At 31.3% G+C, this 23,042-nt stretch overlaps 1 protein-coding gene across 3 annotated transcripts in view; it reads right to left on the bottom strand.

Moving 5' to 3' along the window:
- Positions 1–23,042, bottom strand: part of Cadm2 (cell adhesion molecule 2) — a 1,035,444-nt gene that overhangs the window by 330,849 nt on the left and 681,553 nt on the right. For 2 of the 3 annotated variants that reach the window (XM_074072932.1, XM_074072934.1), the window contains exon 2: positions 8,645–8,671. The exons of the other annotated variant lie outside the window; for it this stretch is intronic. In XM_074072932.1, the coding sequence (XP_073929033.1) occupies positions 8,645–8,671 (27 nt within the window). The remainder of the gene's footprint in view (positions 1–8,644; positions 8,672–23,042) is intronic. 3 annotated transcript variants of the gene reach the window in all.

The raw sequence follows: 23,042 nt of genomic DNA, 5'->3' as shown, positions 1-23,042 counted from the left end.
TTAAGAAAAAGCATAAACAGGATTCTATCATTGCAAGTTCTTTCACACATATGGATCTTTGGCATGAACTCAGTACAAGGGCCACATTTTGTTCATTACAGAAAATCAAGTTCTTACCTCTGTAAATATGGCCTAGTTAAATATGTGCTACTTACATCTAGATATCAACTGATTCCTTTAAAATATGTGTTTTGATCATTAAATCTATAAAGTAAATAGTACTGATATCTTTCCATATTTCACAAATAACTAAAGAAAAATAAACAGTAAAGCAAATACTAGTACATAGGTCTAGTTTTTAATCAGACACGTTGTTAGTGATGAATATATTATGATGTTGTTGAAGGATTTTTCCACTAGAAATGTATAACTAAAACCTCATCTAATTTGATATATAAAGTGACATTTATTTTTAGTGTAATTTAACTTTTGGGTTTATAACATTTCTTTTTAAAATGCACCTAAATGTCCAATGAACTGTTACATATTGATCACTGTATTTCTCCTTATAGTATTTTTCTATTTAGAAACCTATAAAAACCACAAACCTTGGGCTTTTAATTATAGACTTTCTAAACCCCCATGCAGCAGCTGTAGAATAAGCAAATGCTAATTTTATTAGCATAATAGAATGACATGAACCAATTGAATTGAATCCCAGAAGATCATGTCTTAGCTGAGATGTGTTTAGGCAGTATAAGAACCTATTATAATCATTTATTTATGGTGGAAATGATACTATAAACTTACAGTAGAAATGCTTAAATTTATTTCTAGATACCATTCAAAGCTGTGCCCTGTTGTGTATCAAAATAAATTATGTTCATCTACACATCCACTGTGAAGCTCAAATCTGTGTTTACTATATTTGTTTTTCAAGAAGACAGTAGAAATGGGAAAATGCAGTTCCACAAACGCTAGCGAAAATAATATTCTTTTAGATTTGCAAATGGGAAATGTGGAGTGGTCTTTCCAACATGATTCAGACTACTTTCTACTGAGCAACATGAAGGGGACAGTTATACAAAAGAGAGTAATGAGACTCTTTAGAGAGGAAATACATATCAAAACCCAATATGTTGAGAAATATAAAAATCTAAACCACACTCAACGGAGGTGCACGTTAAAAAAAACCTGAAATTATCTGTGTTTTAATCCATTGAACTGTCTTGCAGAAAAATTTTCACGCGCATACCCCTTAACCCTGTTTCCCTTTTTTTTCATAGAGTCTCGCATTAACTATGCCTGAAGCATTCTTAGATCATTACTAATCTTATTGAGAAACTCTTTATCATCTCACCTTCCCAAGAGGGAATAAGTGGGATTAACATAAGGGAAATGCATGAGACCTGGAAGAAATAAAATAAGAAATAAGAAGTCTAATGCCGTGTCCAGTGGCCCACGCCGGGATTCCTACCTACTTGGGAGACTGAGCCAGGAGGATCATGGTTTGTTGATAGTTCAAGCAAAAGTTAGTGAGACCCTAATTCAAAATTAAGCCAGAGGCTGGAGTAGGAGGATCACAATGCAAGGCCAGTCCAGGTAAAAGCCCAGGATCTCGATCTGAAAACAAAATACAGTAAAAGGACCTGGGCATTCCTCCAATTGTACAGCACTTGCCCAGTAGGTGTAGGTCCCTGAGATCAGTCCCCAGTATCAAAAGAAGAAGAAAAGAAGAATTAAGATGTCTACCTGGAGAATATTTTCCTTACCATCCTTCTTATTTAAGCAAGTGTAATGTATAATTCATCATCATTCAGCTTTAACACCACTCCCAACTCTAGTCCTATCTGTGAAAATAAGACTTAGGTAAATGTATTTAAATTAATTAATAAGATCCAGGTAAGCTGGAGTATTGATTCATAAGGTATGTTTACAGGTTAGGTTTTAATAAATTCAAAGCTTGAAGACAATAGTCAATGTGTCTGGCTTGGAATTTTTGCCTTGGTTCTTATTCATTTGGTGAATTTAAAGAAATTTTTGAACTTTCTCTATCGTTTTCTACATTTTACAAAGGAAGATAATAATAGAGCCTATTTCAGAGGGTTTTGCAAAGATTGAATTAGCCAACAAGTACAGAAATGTTTACTGTAAGTCTTGGTACATAGTAACATACATGGAAGATTATCAGTTAAAATTATTATTTTCATTTACACTTTGAAAAATTGAAAAGTCTTCAGTATTAAATTATATCTTTAGATATATTATTGTACTATTGTATATAGCAATGTCTTCAGTAATTTTCCTAGAGAAATGAGATGAACTGGCTGATGAATAAAGAAAGCCATCTTCTATGAGATACCACCTCAGGGCCTTCCAACTGGAGCCCTTACTGAATATGTGTTAGAGAAACAGAAGCTACTTTTACGTTTCTTTACATATGTCTATTATCTCCAATGTATTTTCCTAGACCCATGTCATGAAGGATAAATTAGCATAAGCTTCATTAATTATTTCTTAATTTGTAATTTTTATAAAGATTTTGAAAGTATTTATACAGGAGCTTGAATAATTCCTCACAATTTTTGAATTGTAATCTGAACAGAACTTCATATGAGTTGTTAAATAATGTTTTCAAAATATTTATATTTTGGAATTTTTCCCAATTTTAACACAGATAATAATAAAAGCAAGTTAATTTCATATTTTAAGTGTTATATAAACCTCTTTTTATAATACCTTCCTTAATTTTTCCCTTCCTCTGACTTTGGCTTGAAATTCTTTAATGATACTCTTTATACACATTGGTTTTTTAATAGTAAAGATGAAGAAAACATACAATCCTAATTTGTTATTAATATATTTTCAATAGTTATTTTAATTTTATGACTTATAAACATATGTCAGTATGAAGATGAAGTTCAGCTGACACTTAACAGAAAATTTTTTATCTTTAAACATGTCTTCAACTATTTGTTACTGGTATCATTTAAATAGCACTGTTGCTGCTGATAATTACAACAGCAATAGAACATATTTACTGAGTGCTCACTGTGGGTTATTCCGTAGTTAACCACTTTTAATGCATTATCCCTTATAAATACCACAATGGAATGCCATGTAAAGTTTAATGAGTTTGGCTAAACTACCAGATGCTCAAAACCAGTGAATTGCAAAAGTAGGATTTAACCTATGTTTGTTTGACTACAAAATGAAAGCATTAATAGATAGGATACAGTAAATAAAACAAACTAAAATGTTGGTGTCCCAACTAAAATGAAATCTTAGAATAGCTTGCACAATATCTTAAATTCTAATTCTTTTCTTTCTTTCTTTCTTTATTTATTTTTTTTTACAGTTCTGTGGTTTGAACTAAAGACTGAGCTTGTTAGTTAAGCTCTGGTTTTTAAGCCACACCCCCCAGGCCTTTTTGCTTTAGTTTATTTTTTAGACATCTCACATTTTTCCTTGGGGCTTCCTCCATCTTTCTTCTTAGCTGGGATTACAGATGAGCACAGTGGAATTTTTGAGATAGGGTCTCCCTAAGGTTTTTGTTGTTTTGTTGTTATTGTTGTTTTGCTAGGGTTGGAGTTAAACTGGATTATAGTTACTAGTTAATGATCCTAACCCTCAACATCACTTTTTGGTGTGCCTTTCAGTTCATTACTAAATGTCATATTTGGGTTTTATAGCAGATTTTTAAATATACTCATAAGAGTACTTAATAAAACCAATAAATTGGAATTTTGACACCACTTTCCTTTGAACCCCTATAAATATATCTTGATTTAAATGGTTGGGTCTTCTGGATTATGTTTTAATTCTTATGCAAACTCAGAATAATTATGTTGATTTTTATTTGAGCCCTTAATAATGATAACATGATTGTTAAGACTTAAGACATTTACTTTTAAAATAATAACTAAAGCCGGTGTTCTAAAAATGGCATAAAATGTTACCCTTACTATTGTCATTAATTTTGAGTAATAATAAATCAGTATTAGAAGCTAAAAATATATTTGCTAGATAAAAACAATTTAAGAATTTTTTAAACTTTGAAACAATATTAGCCATTAAAAACATTTGGTCTGCTTTTATAAATTTGTAAAAGAGTGATGTAAAATCATTTTATGTGAAGGTATTTTGTGAATACCATGGGATGACTTTTGCCTCTGTTTGTCTAAGTGGCAATGCACTGGTGATTTTATTTAAAAATCAGCATGATATGGTAATGTAGAATATATTTTAGAGTGCTGAGAATTAAAGCAAGAGACAATTTAGAAACAACTGCAGGCAAGCTCAGAAGAAGGTGAGATGAAGAGGGATTCCTGCAAACACTACTGCAGAAAAACAACCAGCAAAATTTGACAACCAATTGGCAGTGAGGGCTGTTGGAGAAGAGAACTGAAAGATGTTTCAAATCCTATAAAGCTGGGAAATTAGACAAATATTGGTGTTAAGAGAAGACATAGAAAACCTACAGTGTTCAGATTCACAATGAAAAATCATAATATCAGCTTTCAATATTAAAGTGAAACTGTTCAGCATGGTGATTCAAATAGTGTATAGGAGTTTAGTAGGTAAAATCCATTTTAGCAGAGATAAGTCAGAAAACCTTAGAGAAAGACTATAATTCTGTTATTTGGTTCTTTTTTTATTGTAAGCAAGAGAAACCTATAGAAAGCTTAATAAAAGGAAAGCCATATTATCATCCCAAAGGGCAGAAATAAAACAGAACCTTAGAAATACTTTAACTAAGGGCTTCAGCATCATTAGAGTACTCTATGATCTTTCACTTTTTGCACATTATTGTTTCATTCTTCTCCTTTTTATTAGACTTCTTAAATCTTCAAGCAAAATTCATGGTCGTAAAGAACAATAGAACTAGACAAGTGTCTCTCCTTTGTCTTATTGCCTCTTTCAATTATCTCCTCTTTTCTTCTTCCAATTTCTACGATTTCATGGATGTAGTATGATTGGGTTATTGGCCTTTTCCTTGACACTTAGCAATATGAGAGGGGTTGTTTATTGGTACACTCTCATCTAGAAAATGACTATTTCCTTCACGTTGTAGGAGGTGAAGTTTATCTCTCAAAGGGGCTGTGAGGAACAGGGAAGGTGTTGAGAGGTTGAGGGGGAGAAAGGATGGGAACAATTTAACCAACATACAATATAAGCCTAATAGGAACTATCACTATGAATCCTCCCAATATAATTAATGTATCCTAATAAAAAATTAAAAATTTTTTTTTTCAAATTCTGTAAGTATTTTATTTATCACTGAAGAAAAACACAGCAACAAGTTCTGTGTTGGCTTCAGTAAGACCAAATAGTTAATCTTTAACATAGCCACTCCACTCCAAAATTGAAGTCAACACAGTCGTTACTACAAATTACTTGTTGAAAGAATCTATCCTGAAGAGAGGAAATTAGAAAAAAGAATTTAAACAATTCCTCCAAACCACCCAAAAATTTTTATAATATAAAAGGGGGACTGCGAGAGTTGGAGCAACACTGGAATAGGTACCTGATCTCTTCAAGGATCAAAGACAGAACCTAAATGACACATTTCAGAACAAAATATATGAGGATAAGAGAAAGAAAGAGGAAAAAACAAGCAAAAATCAGAGGAAGGAAGATGCCATGTTCAAGTCCTATAGTCCTGTCTGGGCTACATAGAAGAACCTGTCTAAAAAAAGTCAAGGAAATTAAGAAAGAAATACAATAGGTACACATATTGAAATCAAGGAAAATGGAAAACTGAAAGATGCAACATAAATTCAGTAGTATGACAAATGAATAATATGAAGATTAGTAAATCACAACACGATTTGGTCACTGAAGAGTAATTAGTGTTCCACGGAATAGCAGTTTCTATAGACATAAGGAAAGTGATCGTTGCTACATGATTTGATGAAAAACAGGTATATTTATTTGACTGACCTCATGTACAGTGTATTATTGGTAACAATAATTTTTAAAAGGGGGCATTTTCCATGTCATTACTGCTCCAATCTAAACACTCAGAAACTAAGTCTGTATAAATCTTTATTTGAATACTTATGTCAGATTCACCAGTGTATAGTTTCTGAAAGGCAATTAGAAACTTCAAAGAGAAATCTTTGAAGGAAAAATGAGGAGACATTCTCCAATCTTCAGAAACTCCCGTCTCCACAAGGATAAGTAAATGGGATATGATCCTTACCAGCAGTTTCCTTGGAGGAGGTATCTGGAAAATACCTTGGCTTGGCCAGGGGAAAGGAAGTATTTTTAAGCATCCATCTGCTCTTATATTATCTTGGTTTTATTTTCATCTCTGTCACATTTTTATTCCTGTTTAATGACCATTTGTTTTATATAGAAATAGAACAGTAAAAGCATTGAGTAGTTCTATATACTATTTTTACATAATGTAAAGCAATGGTTAGAAATCAAATTTCAATTTCTACTTAATTTTAATTTAATTTCATAGTTAATTTTAGAAAGTGTCATTTCTGGCCTTCTACATGCAAAAACACAGGGTTAGGGTAAACTGTCTGAAAATCCCTTATGCAGTTGAATAGGGTAGTGTGGGATGATTCAAACAAAATGGGTAAGTTTGAAATAGCAAAAAAGCTATAGGAACTACTAACCTGCATACAAAAACATGATTGCATTGCAGAACTCTGGCTAGCTGGATTTCTAACATGATGGAGAGCTGTAGTATCGTATTTGGCTATAATCCTCCAGTGATGGGTTTGCTTTACTATATTTAAAGATTTGAAACCTCTCTGTTATAATTTCAGTTACCTTCATTTATCTTTTAGAATAATGAGGGAATATGATGTAATAAATATAATCATATAATAATATATAATCTAATATAATATATAAAGCTAGAAATTTTATATAATCAAATGTAGTAATGACTCATGAACAAGTCATTGTCTACTGTATCATCTTCAAATTTATTTCCCTCTACTTTCTTATAAAAACACAGAACTTCATTCAAAATAACTTCTTTCTCTACTGAAATGGACTGGACAGGTTTCTGTTTCCATCCATCTACTTATACTTTCTAAATCTTCTTTTGTTTATTTACTACATTTTTCAATATATCCTCTCTATCCTTCAAAAGCCAATTCCTATTCTACCTCCTACATAAAGCACTCTCCAAGGAGTTGGGCCATGATAAGCATCTCAAACACTCTTCACACTGTGTTCTGTACCCCATAATTAATACATTGTTATAAATTGTTCTTTTTCTTTTTGCTTTCCAAAAGCCTTTAGTGACTTAGTAATATCTGAAACTGTACACTTCCCATATACTCGCCAGTAATAAATGCTATTTTTTTATTCCTGTAAACATAATATATATAAAATCTTGCTTTCTGGTTACTTTAATAATTTGTATTTGTTTGTTATTTGTTAAACTTACGTATTTTTACATGTCTTGAGGCAACTGGGTTTTATTTGGGGGTATTTTTTCCTTTATTGTTACCCTGGATGTGAGTGCATTGTGGCATTTATACATGTGCATGCACTGTATCACCTATATACTCTCGTCCCCCAATTCCCAGAGAAGTTTCCTCGTTTCTAAAAATACGCTTCTTAACATTTTGTTATCTAAACACATTGCATATTTAAATTTATAAATGCGTATTCATTATCAAGCAATTTTTTCAATGTTCCATAAATGTATTTATTTTTAGAATTACACAGAAAATTATTATGAAAATTGGTTACTTCTTCTATAACATTTACTGAACCATGAAACTAGGCTAAGTGTGAAGTAGATAAGAAAAGGTGACATTAATATGACATCTTGTGTTTTATATATTAATAGTCTATGAACAAATATATTGCTAGGAAGATATTAGATGCAAAATCAATACCTGGCCACCTGATGAATAGGAAACAGTTAACACTTAAAAGATGGACTTAAGTCACAGAGTTAAAGCTACCTATAAAACAAGAACCTAGAATTGAAAGACAAAAAAGTAGGGTTTTTTTTTTTTTGATTTTTTTGTATTTGCAAAGTAGAGGCAGAATTTTTTTTTAATTTTACAGATTACTATGAGGAAAACAAAATATAGACAGATAACCTATAAGTCTACTATATACTATCACACATCTATTCGAGTTCTTTTAAACCCAAGGATGCTTTGACATATGAGGCCAAAAGTATTTCCCCTATCAGGGAGATGTTTTAGTCATTGAATAAGTGTATCTTCTGTCATGAAAATATATTTCTAACTTTCTAGAAAACACAAAGTTAATTCCACTGCAAAATGGAAAGAAATTAATAAATAGAAATCCATAGTTTGTAATATTAAATTTTTACAGAATTAAATTTTTCCTTTCACATAATTCTTTGAAGGCATGCATTATTTTGAGACTTTATACTACCTTTATTTCATGCTTTTCATTCTCATTTTCAATTTTATAAGTGAGGTTGAGGTCAACAAGCAAAATGTTAGTACACAAAATCACTTTATTCTATTTCAATATAAAGGGAGAAATAAAACAAGAAAACAAACTCACAGTCTAGCATCATGCAAACAAAGACATAGGTCAGAAGCTGAATAAAATTCATCTGTATTTATATGTGTAGAATTTTATAAACAATATCTCCAACAGAATAGATTTCTTCATTTAAGAATACATAGAAAACTATGCAGAATAATGAATCATGGTGAATCATGCAGAATGGGTCAGAGCTCACCTTTAACTTTACTCTTTGAAGCAGTCGCTGGTACCAAGGAAAGGTTGCACAAGAAGAAGAAACAAACATATTAGATATTAGACAGAGTTTCTAGCAAGAAAACAGAGATGTTATCACCATTAGTAAATGTTTTTTTAAAGTACATTTCTGATTATATGATCAACACTTTTCACATGATTGGACGAATGACAAAGAACATTATAATTGTTATTCCTTGTTAGTATATGACTACAATCCTTGAATAAGAAAGCAAGAAAGACTGGAACCACATAATGAAAATTCTAATTTGGTAACTCACCAAATTCCTTGTAGGGAATGCATATCTTTCTTTCTCTATGTCCTTCTTTAATCTAAGTTTATAATTAAAATCAATTAAAGAAATTCTCATATATAACTTAAAATATGTTTAGTATGTTTAATAGAATTTAACAATGAAAGTGTAAATGATGAAGTAAAGATAACTCACAAAGGCATTTATTGAATATGCTTTACTGTCAGAGACTGAGTTTGAGTACTTTTCATACATCTTACATACAATAATAACACTTTTTCTGGGGAATATTTGTTGTCCATTCCTTATAGATATGATAACTAGAACTTAGAAATGTCCAACTGCCTGCTGAAGGTGGCACAGCTAGAATGAAGAAAATGTAGGAGTTGATCCTAGGTGAATCTGACTTCAAAATGTGTGCTCTTAAGATCCTACATTATGGTGTTGTTATTTAAACAGCTGAGTCACTAACTAAATTGCAAGCGTCAGTTCTACAACAAAGCCCAACCCACATCATATGACTCATTAAACTTCATCTATTTTGGTACATGGCTGACCACATAGCTAGGAAACTTGAAAACTTCATTACTTTAATTGCATGATTCCCATAAGAAGTAGAAATTTAAGCTTATTTATATCTAGTGGTAAACAGTATTTGGGACAGAAGTAAATTTAATGAGGAAATTAAATTAATTAGTCCTATAGGACAGTCCCTAACTCAAAGGATGCCTTCTAGTCAAAATGCATAATTAGATACCTCTAAACACTTTTGAAGTGATATATTCTACTTTGATTAGATTTGATTTGAAAATGAAGATTGAAAGAGGAAGGAATGTTTTTCACTCCCTAAATTGTGTTGAAAATGTAGTAGACCAGTCCCTAATTGGAAAACATGCAGTCTCTAGTACAGAAAACTGACCTTTAGTGAAATTTAATTTAACTTAAAGTTTAGTATTCAGGAACTACATAGGGAAACTTTTAATTTTAATTATGTTTTAGTCTTCTGAGTTATTTAGACCTAAAGAAAAATTTCAACTGAAGTTCAGTTAAATGTTAGACTACTTACAGGAAATTTTATTTTCAACTACAACTTACAAAACACTACCTTATACTATTTTGTTTCCTTTAAAATAATAGTTTGGACAAAAATCTAAAATAAAAGCAATTTTTTTTTTTTTAGAAAAACTGGACCAAGTCCTTGCATTAAAGGACTCAATGTATTTGTGCATTGGGAGAGTAAGAATGCTCACAATACTGCTATGAAATATAAGAAAAAAACCTTAAAATTTATAGATATAAATTTTATCTACAAGCTGTATGTCATTGTTTTTACTAATTTTAATGCAATAGGTCATAACAAAATTAATAGCTACTTAATATTTAATAAGTCTAATTTTGAAATTTATTTTTAATAAGAAATATGCTACTGTCTAATGAACAGAATATTTCTACTTCATTGCTTACATAAGTATTTGAAACATATGAAAAATCATGCAATTCAAAAGTGGAGCACTTGCCTAGCATGTTCAGAGCCCTAGGTGTGATTCCCAGAACTGCAATAAAAAAATTAGCAGTCATTTAAGAAAATAAACAATTATCTCCTCTCCTTTTCCAAAGCCAGACTTTGAGATGATCAATGTTAATATTTTGTAATAAACTATAAATCTTTCTATTACTATTAGTGTTATTTTTAGCTGCAAATCTTAAAAATTTGCAGTTTTTTGCACAAAACAATAACCAAAAGGTGTATGTTGTATATTTTCTTTTTCATAAACAAGATTGTATCATACACATTAGTTTGCAGTCTGCCTCTCCCACATTTTCCAGGTTAATACACAGTTCTGATTCATTTATTTCAATGATTGCATATTATTCTGTAGTTCATGTGAAGTAGAGGAATATTTCTGGTTATATGGTGCTTATAGTATTTTTTCTGCTAACAATTCTGTAATGCACATCCTTGTAGAATATGTCCTGAAGTGATGTATTATTTCTGTAGGACAAATTTACAGCTTGTTATCATATTTCTATACTATAAATATTGTAGATGAAAGGGTCGAGGATATTTTGAAAGGAAATCCACAATTATATTGACTGCTGTAAAATCCGAGGAAACCAGAGAAGAAGGGAAAAAAAAGAAAGAGAGAAACAAGAAGTATGGAACAGAGTATTCCAAGTAGCTAATACACTGTGAATTTCTCAGATGTTTTAAAACACTGAATGTTTCACTTATCTTTTCTTACTACTTTTTTCAATTACAAATTCAGTTTTTATTCATTAATAGAATTTGAGTGCATTGTAGGATTTTATACAGTAAGCATTTTTAATTTGTTTAGTGGTTCTTTTGTACTTTTCAAGATTACACAAAATAATCACTGATTTTTATATTATGCTAAAATATTTAACTTAATTTCAAGGAAAGCATTCTAGTACATCAATACATTGATTTGGTCATGTGAAGAAAATTTCACTTCAGACTCAAATACATCACTTTACCATGAATTCAAAGAAACATTGTAAAAAACTGTTAAAAGTTCTTAAACAAAAATAGTATCTTATATATCACAGAAAATTAATAAAAAAATAGAAACATTAAGTGTTCCCATTTCTTAGAGATTAATTATTGAAAGTTCCCAAACATCACATGAAGGCATACGATTTTATTCTTAGATTCTTGGGCAACTACCAAGATAAGAGAGAGAGGAAAACAAAGGCTCTATGCCTGTTTCTGTGTGTGTTCTGCAGCTAACACTACACTAGGCTGGTAATATAATTGGAAAGAGGCCAGGCTACCAGGCTTGTTAGCCCAATTATAATTCTCTGCATTTTCAATAAAAGAAGCCAAGATGACAGCAATACTGTCACAAATGTCATGTTCAATACTTGTTAGATTTTCCATTGTCAGCACAGTCCAATTATAAGTCAATTGTAAAGTGCACATTGCACACCACCCAAAAGTGACTGAAAATTACCTTAAAATGCAATTTTAACTTTGCATAGTTAAAATGAAAAGAAAGAAATTAAAGGTATTTTGACCAGGAAAAGTTTTATATATGACATCAACATGCTTTTCACTTTTACAATAAAATTAGTAAGTTGTAACTATGCTATTACAGTTGTCCACATGATTTTTCATATATTATGGATAAAATATTAAATTCATAAATGAAAATTATTGTAAATAATGTGAAAATTTATGCATGTAATTTTTATAGAAAATTATATGAATACTGAGAGAATTATAAGTTTTTACAATAAATGTTGACTGGTTAATGTTATGCATTATATTATTGAAGCTAATCCAAACAAATTCTAATGCCAAAATATCAAAAAGGAAAAATTACTTTATTATGTTCATTGAAGGAGGCACTTGCCTGGTTATTTACAAGAGATACTGCTATTGTAAGAACTTTCATAAATGCCACAATGTACCCCACCTAGCACAACAATAAAAGAAATATCAAAAAAGAGGAGATATTGTGATCAACCAATAATTTTTTAAGACTTGGGGATTCTAAAACATTATCTCTCAAAATATATTACAGGGTTGATAAATAGAGAATAAAGGTATAGATAAGATAAAATTTTCCCACTTAGCAATATTTCAACTATTCTTTTAATTCTGACTTAGAATATTCATATTTATTGTCATACTTTTTATTAATAATTACAATAGATAGGTGATTTATCATTTATTGCAGTAATTGGTGCCTTAGAAGTATTTTCTGAATTTTTACTTTTCAATGAAACATTTAGTAAATAGCAGGAGAATTACTTGTGTTTATTCAGCAAGAGTTAATGTTAAATCACTATGTGTTTGTATTTTAAGACTAGGTAGAATATTGTTGAAATATTTTGACATTTTAATTTGTGTTTTAATTTTTCTCTATGTACAAATTAATACATAAAGGATCATCATTTCTTAAAAAGGAGGCAATAAACATAGAGCTTAGAATTTTTAAGGTGACAAGAGATTTGCATGTATGACTTCAGATTCAATTAAATTAGATGTTTCTCTTGTCTCCAATGTATCTGCAATGAAACAAGATAAAACAAAATGTTGACATTGACAAGTATTGTACAAAATAATGTTTTTTAAATGAGAAATATTATTTTTAGGATGTAAAGAACAAATTACACAAGTAAATAACCATGACATTGTCACTTCTTCTAAGAAAAAATCCAATAAAAATAAAGAGATCAAAATACACCAAAGTGTGATTGAGAAAGGGTAAATAATAATGCCCATATCATCAAACTTTTCATAGCAAATTTAAACTAAAACACCACACTATATGAACACTGTGCATTTTAATCCAGTAAGTCAAAATGTAATCATTTAATGTAGTAATATGGCGTAGTAGTGCTAGTTAATACCAGATGTGTTGATTTCTTCTCATGAAGAAGAAAAGCACACTGATTATAAAAGGGGAATATTACATCATTTAATTTATTAAATACCCCATCCTTATAGTGTTCCAAGATATGAAGGACAAAATTTCATTAGAGAGCTAGACAGCCACCTACTTTACCCTTCCTTCTTGTCTTGGTCTCCAATCATCTAACACAAAAGAAAACACATTTTTTTCCACAGATCACTTTAAACTTATTTTAAATAACATCTTATTTAAATATCAGCTAGCATAAGCCAAATACAATAATTTTGTTATAAAGCTCATTAGATTCCTAAGACTTAAAGAAGCATAATTTTATTTAGTTCACTGGTTTTTCCTTTTTTTTGTCTCAAAAACGAATAAAGTTTATTTAAAATAAATACAGAAAAAAATCTGTACAATGAGAAAAATAGAGATGGAGCTTTTAAAATTTTTTGGGCAGTACTGGAGTTTGAACTCAGGTCCTCACACCTGCTAGATAGGTGCTCTACCACTTGAGCCACTCTACCAGCTGAGATGAAGCTTTTAATCAACAGAATGAAATTGCTCCAAACTTTTCCTTGACCTTTTACCCATCTGAATTTTAGCACATTGTTGGAAGAAAAAATGGGAGGATAAGATGTGATAAAGGGGAGGGATAAGAAATTGTCCTTTGCTTTAAAAGTGACTGGACTTAAAGTCTCCCTCTAAAGAGAAAGGAATCATGGCTCTTGTCTTTGCTTCCTTATCCTATGAGTAGTTATGGAACTTAGAGAAATGCCCTATGGAGGTGACAGTGAATACGATTGCCTGGATGGGTAAGAACCATGTGACATATCTGAGTCTGGGCAACCCTCCTTTGGAACTTCAGTAAGATGGAGACCAAAGGAGCATCCTGCACAAAGCCCACATGGTGGATGATGCTTGGAGTATCATAACTCGCCATAACTCCACATACCGTAGCTTTGCCTAAGTCAGTTTCCAAATAAATATGTATGTCATACATATGGTAAAAATGATAACATGCACTTTAATGCTGAAAGCAATTTTAAAATTTTCAACAGATTTATTCAAGACACAGTGACCTATGTGTCACCAATCTGTCCTGCAGACAGAGTTCCAATCCACCACAGAATGGTGAGTACCTTCATAATGACTCAACTGGGGCACTCTTTAAAGAACTGACATCTTATTCATATTGGGTCCACCTTTTTTGTTGTTGTTACTTAAATCATCCTCTTTTCTGGCCTATTAGATAACTTCCCTTGCATGGTTTACCTAGATGAATATGTCTTTGTGGCCAGGAAAGTAGCATTTTTGATTTCCATTAAGTCTTCAACAAGTTTCTGTTTTAATGGTGATTAAGTGTGTGACTTAATGTCCTGTCTGACCACTTGAATATGAAGCCAAATTGTTAAATAAGATTCCTAAGAGCTCCTTAGAGGTAACAACTTTAACTCTGGAGAGATGAGGAAGGAAAGGAACTCCAGAGACACAGATCATGCTCTGTACTGCTAAGGAAATAATGACCATCAGCTATAGAATTCCAAGAAAAAGCCTCAGGACCACACAAGAATTGAGTAAAAAGAATTGATAAATAAGGCAAAGGGTTAAAGTAAGCGTCATCTGTATTTTCCAAGTGAAGAAATATGTGGTCAGGAAGTGGTATGAGCTATTCACAGAATCCAAATCCATGAGAAACCAGAGTGAAGAAATAAGGAATATTCTTTTAAGAAAAAGTAGACCATGAAGAGAGATGAAATTCTGGAGAACATTTATAACAGAATAATAGTATTTTGGAACATTAAGCCAAATGACTCAGGAATTTTGATCCCTCTCCTCTGTGGTCATTTGGAATCCTTCTCCTTCAGTATGGGCATAAATACTAGGCTATCCAATAGGCTATCTGAAGGACAGGGAGGTTGATGAGAAAAGAAAGCTTACTGAGAAGCACTTCCTGATGGTGTGGAGATGTGCCTTATCACCTCCCTGTGTGAGAGGAAGGGAAAGTGAGGTGTGGAGGGAGAGGTGATGATTTCCACTCTTCCATACAGCAGCGTTGGCAGAGATGAGGGAAGAGAAATATTAGCAAATGACAAACTTATAGATCCCTCTTGGTCTCCAAGAGGCCACCTAGGAGAAAGTCTCCAGAACTGCTTTCATCTACATGCAACATTCCATCTTTCCCCAGAGCATCACAAATTTCATACTAAGAAACATGTAAAAATAAAATTATACATCTGAGTAATAAAATATTTTATTAGTCAAAAATTCTTGCCATAGAAATAATAAGTAAAGAAGAAATAGTAGAGTTAGAAAACCATCATTTTGTGTTCCCTAACAAGTCCTTATAGTTAGGCCATGATAACCATCCACATGATATTCCTAATAGGTAGAATATTGAACATTATATGCTTTCTCTTATAAAGAAAGCACCAACTGAAAACAATTTTTTGCTAGAATAATCAAATCTGAATAAGATCATGACTATACATTGAATTTCTGATGACCAAGAGATTCGGAGAACAGAAAATATAAAAAAATCATTATTCAAATATTGAATAATGGAAACCACACATTTTTGGCAATTGTTTCATTTATTAAATACTTTTCAGGAAAATCATATCAAGTGGATAAGGAACCTGAAAGACATATCAGCTGAGAACTCATGATGAAGCACTTGTGTGCATGAAATCCTGAGTTCAAACTCAAGAACTGACAAAACAAAAAAGAATTAACAATCAACTTGTCATGTGCTTACTTCTTTAGATCCCAATTTGAACATCTGTTATATCATTATTAATATTTATGTAGGAAAATATACTGAGACTATGTTTTTGAAACAACTGCCTTTTTACAAAATTAAATCTTCGAAAATCATCTATTGTTAGGAATTGATTTCAAAATAATTTGGAAATGTGAGAAATTTACTATATTTTCTCTCTATTTTGTATATGTTTGTGATTTATGATAATAAAAGCTGTTACTATTTGAAATATTCAAATACAAAACTGGATTTTTTCCATTTTAAATACTACCATTTCTCAGTACCACTTTATCTTTAATATGACATAATGTGATAGTGTACATCCAGTAGAATGGTATTGATTCTATACATATATAGAACTAAGTCAATTTATCTTATGCATACATTACTTACATGATAAACATGTACCATTGGAATATTTTTGTTTCTTGAAATTTTTCTTAAAATTATGGGATATTAATTATTTCTATTACAAAATATCATTATAACTATAAAAACATACAACAGGACATTATTGTAAGCTTTTAACTACTTTATTTATAAGTAGTTTGAAATTTAAGTTAAAATATAATTATCCTTTTTCCATATTTCTCATTCTAAAAATATTCAAATTATATATATCAAAATAAATACTATTTTATATTAAGATGTTTCTCTTACATTGATTCCATGCTACTAGCACTGAGTTTATATCTAAAATATTTATACTACCTTATTCTTTATTTATTTCTTTTATTCTCAAGAGTCTCTTTAAGCTTCATGAGTCACTATTTCTAAATGTCTTTTTCTTATGATATATTTCACACTTCCCTATAGTCTTATTACTTTTGCCCCAGTAAGTACACAGAGAAGACTTCAAGACAAAGTGAAACTCAAATTCATGCCCTTAGAAGACATTATAAAATAAAGGCAAACCCTCTGTTGTCTCAGTCATATATTATTATGAAGGGTTGAGAAACTACAGTCACAAAAGTTTCTCAGTAAAGAAAGTACACAGGCAATCTTTAAGTTACACTTTATTTTTACAGTACTAAACCCAGAAGCTATTTTAGAAATATCCTAAATCCATAACTGAACAAAATACAGTGATGAAAATTTGTCCCGTTTCATATTATTCTCCAGATCTGACTAGTGTATGGATACATTATTTTATGTATGCATCAAATTGAGTCTCTCTCTCTCTCTCTCTCTATATATATATATATATATATATATATATATATATATATGTCAGAATATATTGCCAATTAAATCAATGCTATTAGATGGAAGAAATGTTTATAAATATCTTCTTAAAATAACTTCCAAAATTAGTGACATTGGTCACATATTTTTTTGCCTGTATATACAACTACAATTTGTTCTTCTTACTGAATGGCCATCCTAATTAGAAAATTTAATCCCTAATTTATTTTAATGTATATTTTGTTTTACTAATTTAAATATACAGAAAGTAAATGATATTTTAGGCCCATACTAACAAGAATAAAATTGAAAAGAAACTTTACACGCTTTCTTGGATACTTTTTTATAAGATCTAATTTTAGTGAGCAGCTTTGGAGTAAGAGAAAACTTAGAATAAAACTTAGAAGATGGTACAGAGATATCTCATACAGTCCCTGGCTCTACACATGCATATCCCCTACATCTGCTTCCTTAATTTAGAGGAGAGCCCTGCTACAACTGGAGTGCTCTCGACATGTCATTATCAACCAAAGTCCAATGTTTATAAAGATTCCCTGTCTGAGATGTACCCTCTGTTTGGATAAATGTATAATAACCCTTTTTTGAATTTTTTTTTTTTTTGCATTACTGGGGCTTGAACTAAGAGACTTCACCTTGAAGCAATCCACCTACCCTTTTTTGTGATAGGTTTTTTTCAAGATAGGGTCTCATGATCTATTTGCCGGGACTGGTTTTGAACTGCAATCCTCCTGATCTCTACCTCCTGAGTAACTAGGATTACAGGCATGAGCCACCGATGCCTGGCTCTTTTTTGAATAACTTTTGAGACAACAAATTTCTCTTAACTGTCATTTCAAACCAACAGTGGAATGGCATTTACCAGTTACATTTCATTCTCTAAGTCGGAAGGTGATATATAAGAAAGCGTTATGACATACACATTTATGTTTATGTGCATTTATGTATGTGTGGACACAGAGCCCAATTTTGTACAATTATTTGAACATATAATTACAGTTTTCTGAGTTTATATCTTATTGTTGTTGCAGTGATAAGGAAGAAGTTCCACTTAGGGCTTCCATAGACTCCGAGGTTTTAACCATATCAACTTAAGTAGAGTAGTGACAGGAGGTGGGAAAAGAAGCAGAAATAGAGTCAATAGGTAAACAGAAAAAAACACAGACATAGTCAGATGTTTTCATAAGACAATTACTTAGTTTTTAAGAAAATGTAACTAAATAGAGAAAGGTATGAGCCTCAGAACCATGTGCTGATTGGCCCTATCATGTCTAAGCAAAAGACATGGAGGAAACATAAAAATGTTCCTTTACTCCTAATTACTAGTTAATGAGTTAATTACAGGAAAGCTGTGCAAATAGAGAATGTGGTTATGAATAACTTAAAGGACTGTATCTAATCTTCTTCAGTGTGGTTTCAGGTAACCTGTTTAAATCTAAGATCAAAAGGTTATCAGTTTTTTTAGCGAGATCAAGCTCCTCCATGCATGAATGCAGACTCAAGAACTGCTTGATTTTGCCATCTAGCTAGTCTCCTTAATGAGGAGAGAGCAAGATGAAAGGTGACCTCTGGAATGTGGTGCATTAGCAGCTTCCTTGAATTCTCTACTGCTGCTTATCTCTGCCCTCATGGTGATTTAAACTTCTGGTGGGATCATGATGCACCACATGAAATCATCCAAACTAAAAGCGCTAAGAAACAGCACACACACACTTAGTAGCATTTGGTGCTTAAAGTATGCTAATCCGCGGGGCTCTTAGATGCCTATTTATCACTCATCATGTCCATCAACCAAATGAAGGAATGTGAAACAGAAACACCATTTCAACAAGGTGTTAACCAAGGTGTCCAATCATTCTAATTGTAATATAACAAGTATCTAAGACACAGAGAAGTGATATTACTTGAAGTCTAAACATGTGACAGAAGAAGAAATCATATTATTAATTTAATTATAGTTAAATGAGAACTGGGCTATTGAAATTTTGCTTGCAGTGGCTAGTTGTCTTATGGAGACCCTCAGTGGCATCTTCTTTTCCTATGATCTTCTGCTTTCTATTTAATACCTTTATTTTATATTGACACAGTCAGTGCTTTTGTGTAACTTATTATTTATTAGGTACTGTGTAGGTGTCTGTCAATAGGAATTATTGTACCTGGTTTGAAAGAGTAGTGCTAATCATAGTGTGAATTTGGGATATATGAAAGTATTCTAGGAATGGGAGGAGGAAGGATAAAGAAGAATGATGGATAAGGTGAATTTAGTTTTGTTATGTTGAAAAAATGTTGGTAAGTGTCAGAATGTACCCCCAGGACAACAGTAAAAATAAATTAATAATAAGAAATGTCATCATCATTTTTGAAGGCATAACAAATGTTGGATAATAGGATCCCTTATGACCACCAATATATATCACATGACTCAGCAATGCTATGAAGGTAACACAATCAATCTTGAGACACATAAAATTAAAAATATAGATTAACTAAAGTTTAACCTAACAGAGGACATGAGGTAACTTTTAAAAAAGTACTATAAGAGATGTTTTAAGTTATATATAAATGAATAAATAACCAATTATAAAGTAGATTCTTATGCCAACTATTGTGTTAATCTTCATCAATAGTAATTTGAAAAAATAATTACTATGATCCAAAGTACATATTTGTATTTTGTTTGCTTTGTTTGTTGTTTTAATATAGGGTTTCACTCTATAGTACAGACTGGCCTGGAACTCACTATGAAGCTATAGCTGTCCTCAAACTTGTAAATCCTCTTGACTTGGCCTCCTCAGTGTTGGGATTACATGCATGTGCCATCAAGCCCATCTCTAGACTCTGTATCTGTATATTTCCTATATGAGTCAAATATTCTCTGAGTAGAGTATTAGTTATAACATTATCTCTATATTTGGAGGCAAGGAGCTTTCAGTCGGCCCTGGTTCTGCCATGCAGCAAGGAGGAGGTGAGGATGAGAGGAGTGGAGCGGTGGCCCAAATAAAGTATACATGTGTAAGTAAATGTAAAAAAAATTAAAAAGAAAACACAATGTATAGAATAAACACAATGGTATTTAACAATTCACATTCTGGTGAAATACCTAAGCTTAAAAAAGACTGGTTATTCTTATTATAAGTATTATTATCTGCTATTGCAGATAATAAAGATAATAATAAAGATAATATCTTTATTATCAGTAGTTTAATGACTGAATAGTGGCAAAAGTAAAACCCATTGTGAAAATTGAGAGATAGATATGCTTTGTGTGTGAATTCTCAACATGTTGGAAGTCAGCCTGAGGTATGTGTCCAGGAAATTGTTCTTCTTTATTTATAAAAAGGATAATCTAAATATTCAAAATGAATCATAATACCAATTCCATGTCAAGGAGAATTACCATTCCATTAAAGACTTATGTATTCTCATAGTTGTAATAATAAATGCATCTATGCATCACAGAAAAAGGAAAATTCCTCTTGGAAAAGTTGCAAAGGGATCCCTCATCAGCATATAGAATTCATAAGCCTTGGTGTTTCAAGTGGATAATGCTAAAATGTGGGAACATTAGACCAGAGGAAAAATAGATCTTCTTGAGTGCTTATAATTTGTATATTTCTTGTAGCATGCAGGAAATTTTTAAATAGTATACCTATTTGATTTGTAAGGATAAATTGTTTTAATTAATAAAGCAAAGGTCTTAAAGGTACTAAAAAACTAAGTATTATTATCTGCTATTGCTGTTGTTAAGCTGGTATATTCCAAACTGAGGCTGAATCTGTAATGGTCTCATCTACAATGAAAAATGATAATAAATTTTGCTCCAACTTTTTAGAACATCATGCTTAAGGAAAAAAATACTCAAACCTTTCAATGTGCTCTAGAATGTATATTTGAAAAAATATAAAACTTGAACAACTTCACTAAATCAAATTAAAAATGAATTCTCAAAATAAGCAAGTTTGTTTTATACTCAATGGTGTACCTGAAATTTTGCAGGTCTAGTATTAGTAAGCCTCACAGTTAAAAAAGCCATTTAATTATTTTTTTAAAAAGCTTCAATACCTGTGATTGCACAAAGATGCACAAAGAATCTCTGAGTTCTGACATTGTTAATTCTGGGCTGGAAATTGAGGTATGAAGGACAGAGATCACGATGGTTCCAAACCTTGCAAATCTCAATACCTGGATCAATCCCTCACACTGCGCCTATTGAGTCTCAATGGTTGTGTTCAGGTTCATCTAATATTTAGAATAATAATCCATCTACTTGGAAAGAAAACGTTTCACAGTGCTATATTCATAACTGCATGAAATATTTTATGTCTACATATTAATAAATGTTTAAAGTAATGATTATTTATAGAAAAATATGTTTAAAAGAAAAAAGATAATATAATCAGTTCTCAGAATTCTTAAATAGCCAAATTGTACTAAAAATATTCCAGTTGTTTGTGTTTTGAATCTTCCTCCAAGCCTAAAAACTATTGACATAATTTCAGAGGATCATAGCTGAAAGATACCATTCAAGATTATCTCATCAACTTTTCTTCTCAGGATTAATTAGCAAATACTGTGCACTCTAAATTGAAGGACAGAGATAGCTGTTCAGTAGTATAATCTGCAACTATTCATTAATTTTGTTTATTTTTACTTTTTCATTATCATATTATTGTTGTACTGGGGGTACATTATGACATTTACAAAAGTGCTTACAAGGTATTTAAGTCAAATTTGCCCTTTCTTTGTCCCACACCCTATTTTAGAATAATTTCAACAAGTCTCATTTTCCCATTAACATATGTGAGGACATAATATTTCTACCATATTCACTCTTTTATAACCTTTCCTTATATCATCCCATTCCCACTGGTACCACCACCCCAGATAGGATATATTTTACCTTCATGTCCTCCATTTTTGAAACAGACATTTTTTGTTTGTTTAAGATCTCTTTACAGGGAGTTTCATTATGACATTTCCATTTCCATATGTATTATATCCTGGATTGGTTCATCCGTTCCATTTTTCTCCTTTCTACCTCAGTCCCCTTCTTGCAATACTTCAACAGTATAAAGTTGAACAGTATATTCGTCCTTGTAGAGAGAGTACATCAATCATGTTCAACTTCTTTACTTTCTTCTTTACCCTCCCTTTCCTCCTCTTAGTGTGACCAGTTTTTCATTCTTGTGCTTTATTGTTAAGGTGTCTGTTAGTTGTTCAGTGGGATTTTTGCCTTGGTATTATACCTGTTCGTGCATTGTGCTATTCATTACTTTTAAAATACAAAAATATTCCTTAAAAATTCACATGAGCAAATTATAGTTGAACATTCCTACCTACTGTTTGCAAAGGAGGTTTGAATATGATTCACAGCCCATGCCAGGCTAAAGTCAGTACAAAGCCCTGAAAAAGGGAGATTGTTTTTCTTAATGTACTTTCTAATATTAAGTATTCCACAATAGTACAGATGTGGAAATAATTTTAAAATTATTTAATGTTACAATTCTTTATATAAGTTAGAAACAATATATCAAATACCAGCTTTTCCATTTAGTTGATATAATTTTCAGGTTATCCAAGTCAAGATAATTTAACAACCATTTACTGAACATGCACTATTAATTATAGGAAAGATGCTGTGCTTTGGACCAAATGACAAGATTTGTAAAAGTCCCTGTCACTGGAGATTTTATCATTTAGAGAAGGAAACAAATATGTAAACAAATAATTCTAATAGAATTTAAGTATAAAATTAGGACTACTATGTCATCAGTAATGGGATAA

Source organism: Castor canadensis, chromosome 5 (genome assembly GCF_047511655.1).
Source record: "Castor canadensis chromosome 5, mCasCan1.hap1v2, whole genome shotgun sequence".
NCBI lineage: Eukaryota > Metazoa > Chordata > Mammalia > Rodentia > Castoridae > Castor > Castor canadensis.
The sequence above is the reverse complement of the archived record's forward strand: the minus strand, read 5'-3'. Positions and strand labels throughout refer to the sequence as shown.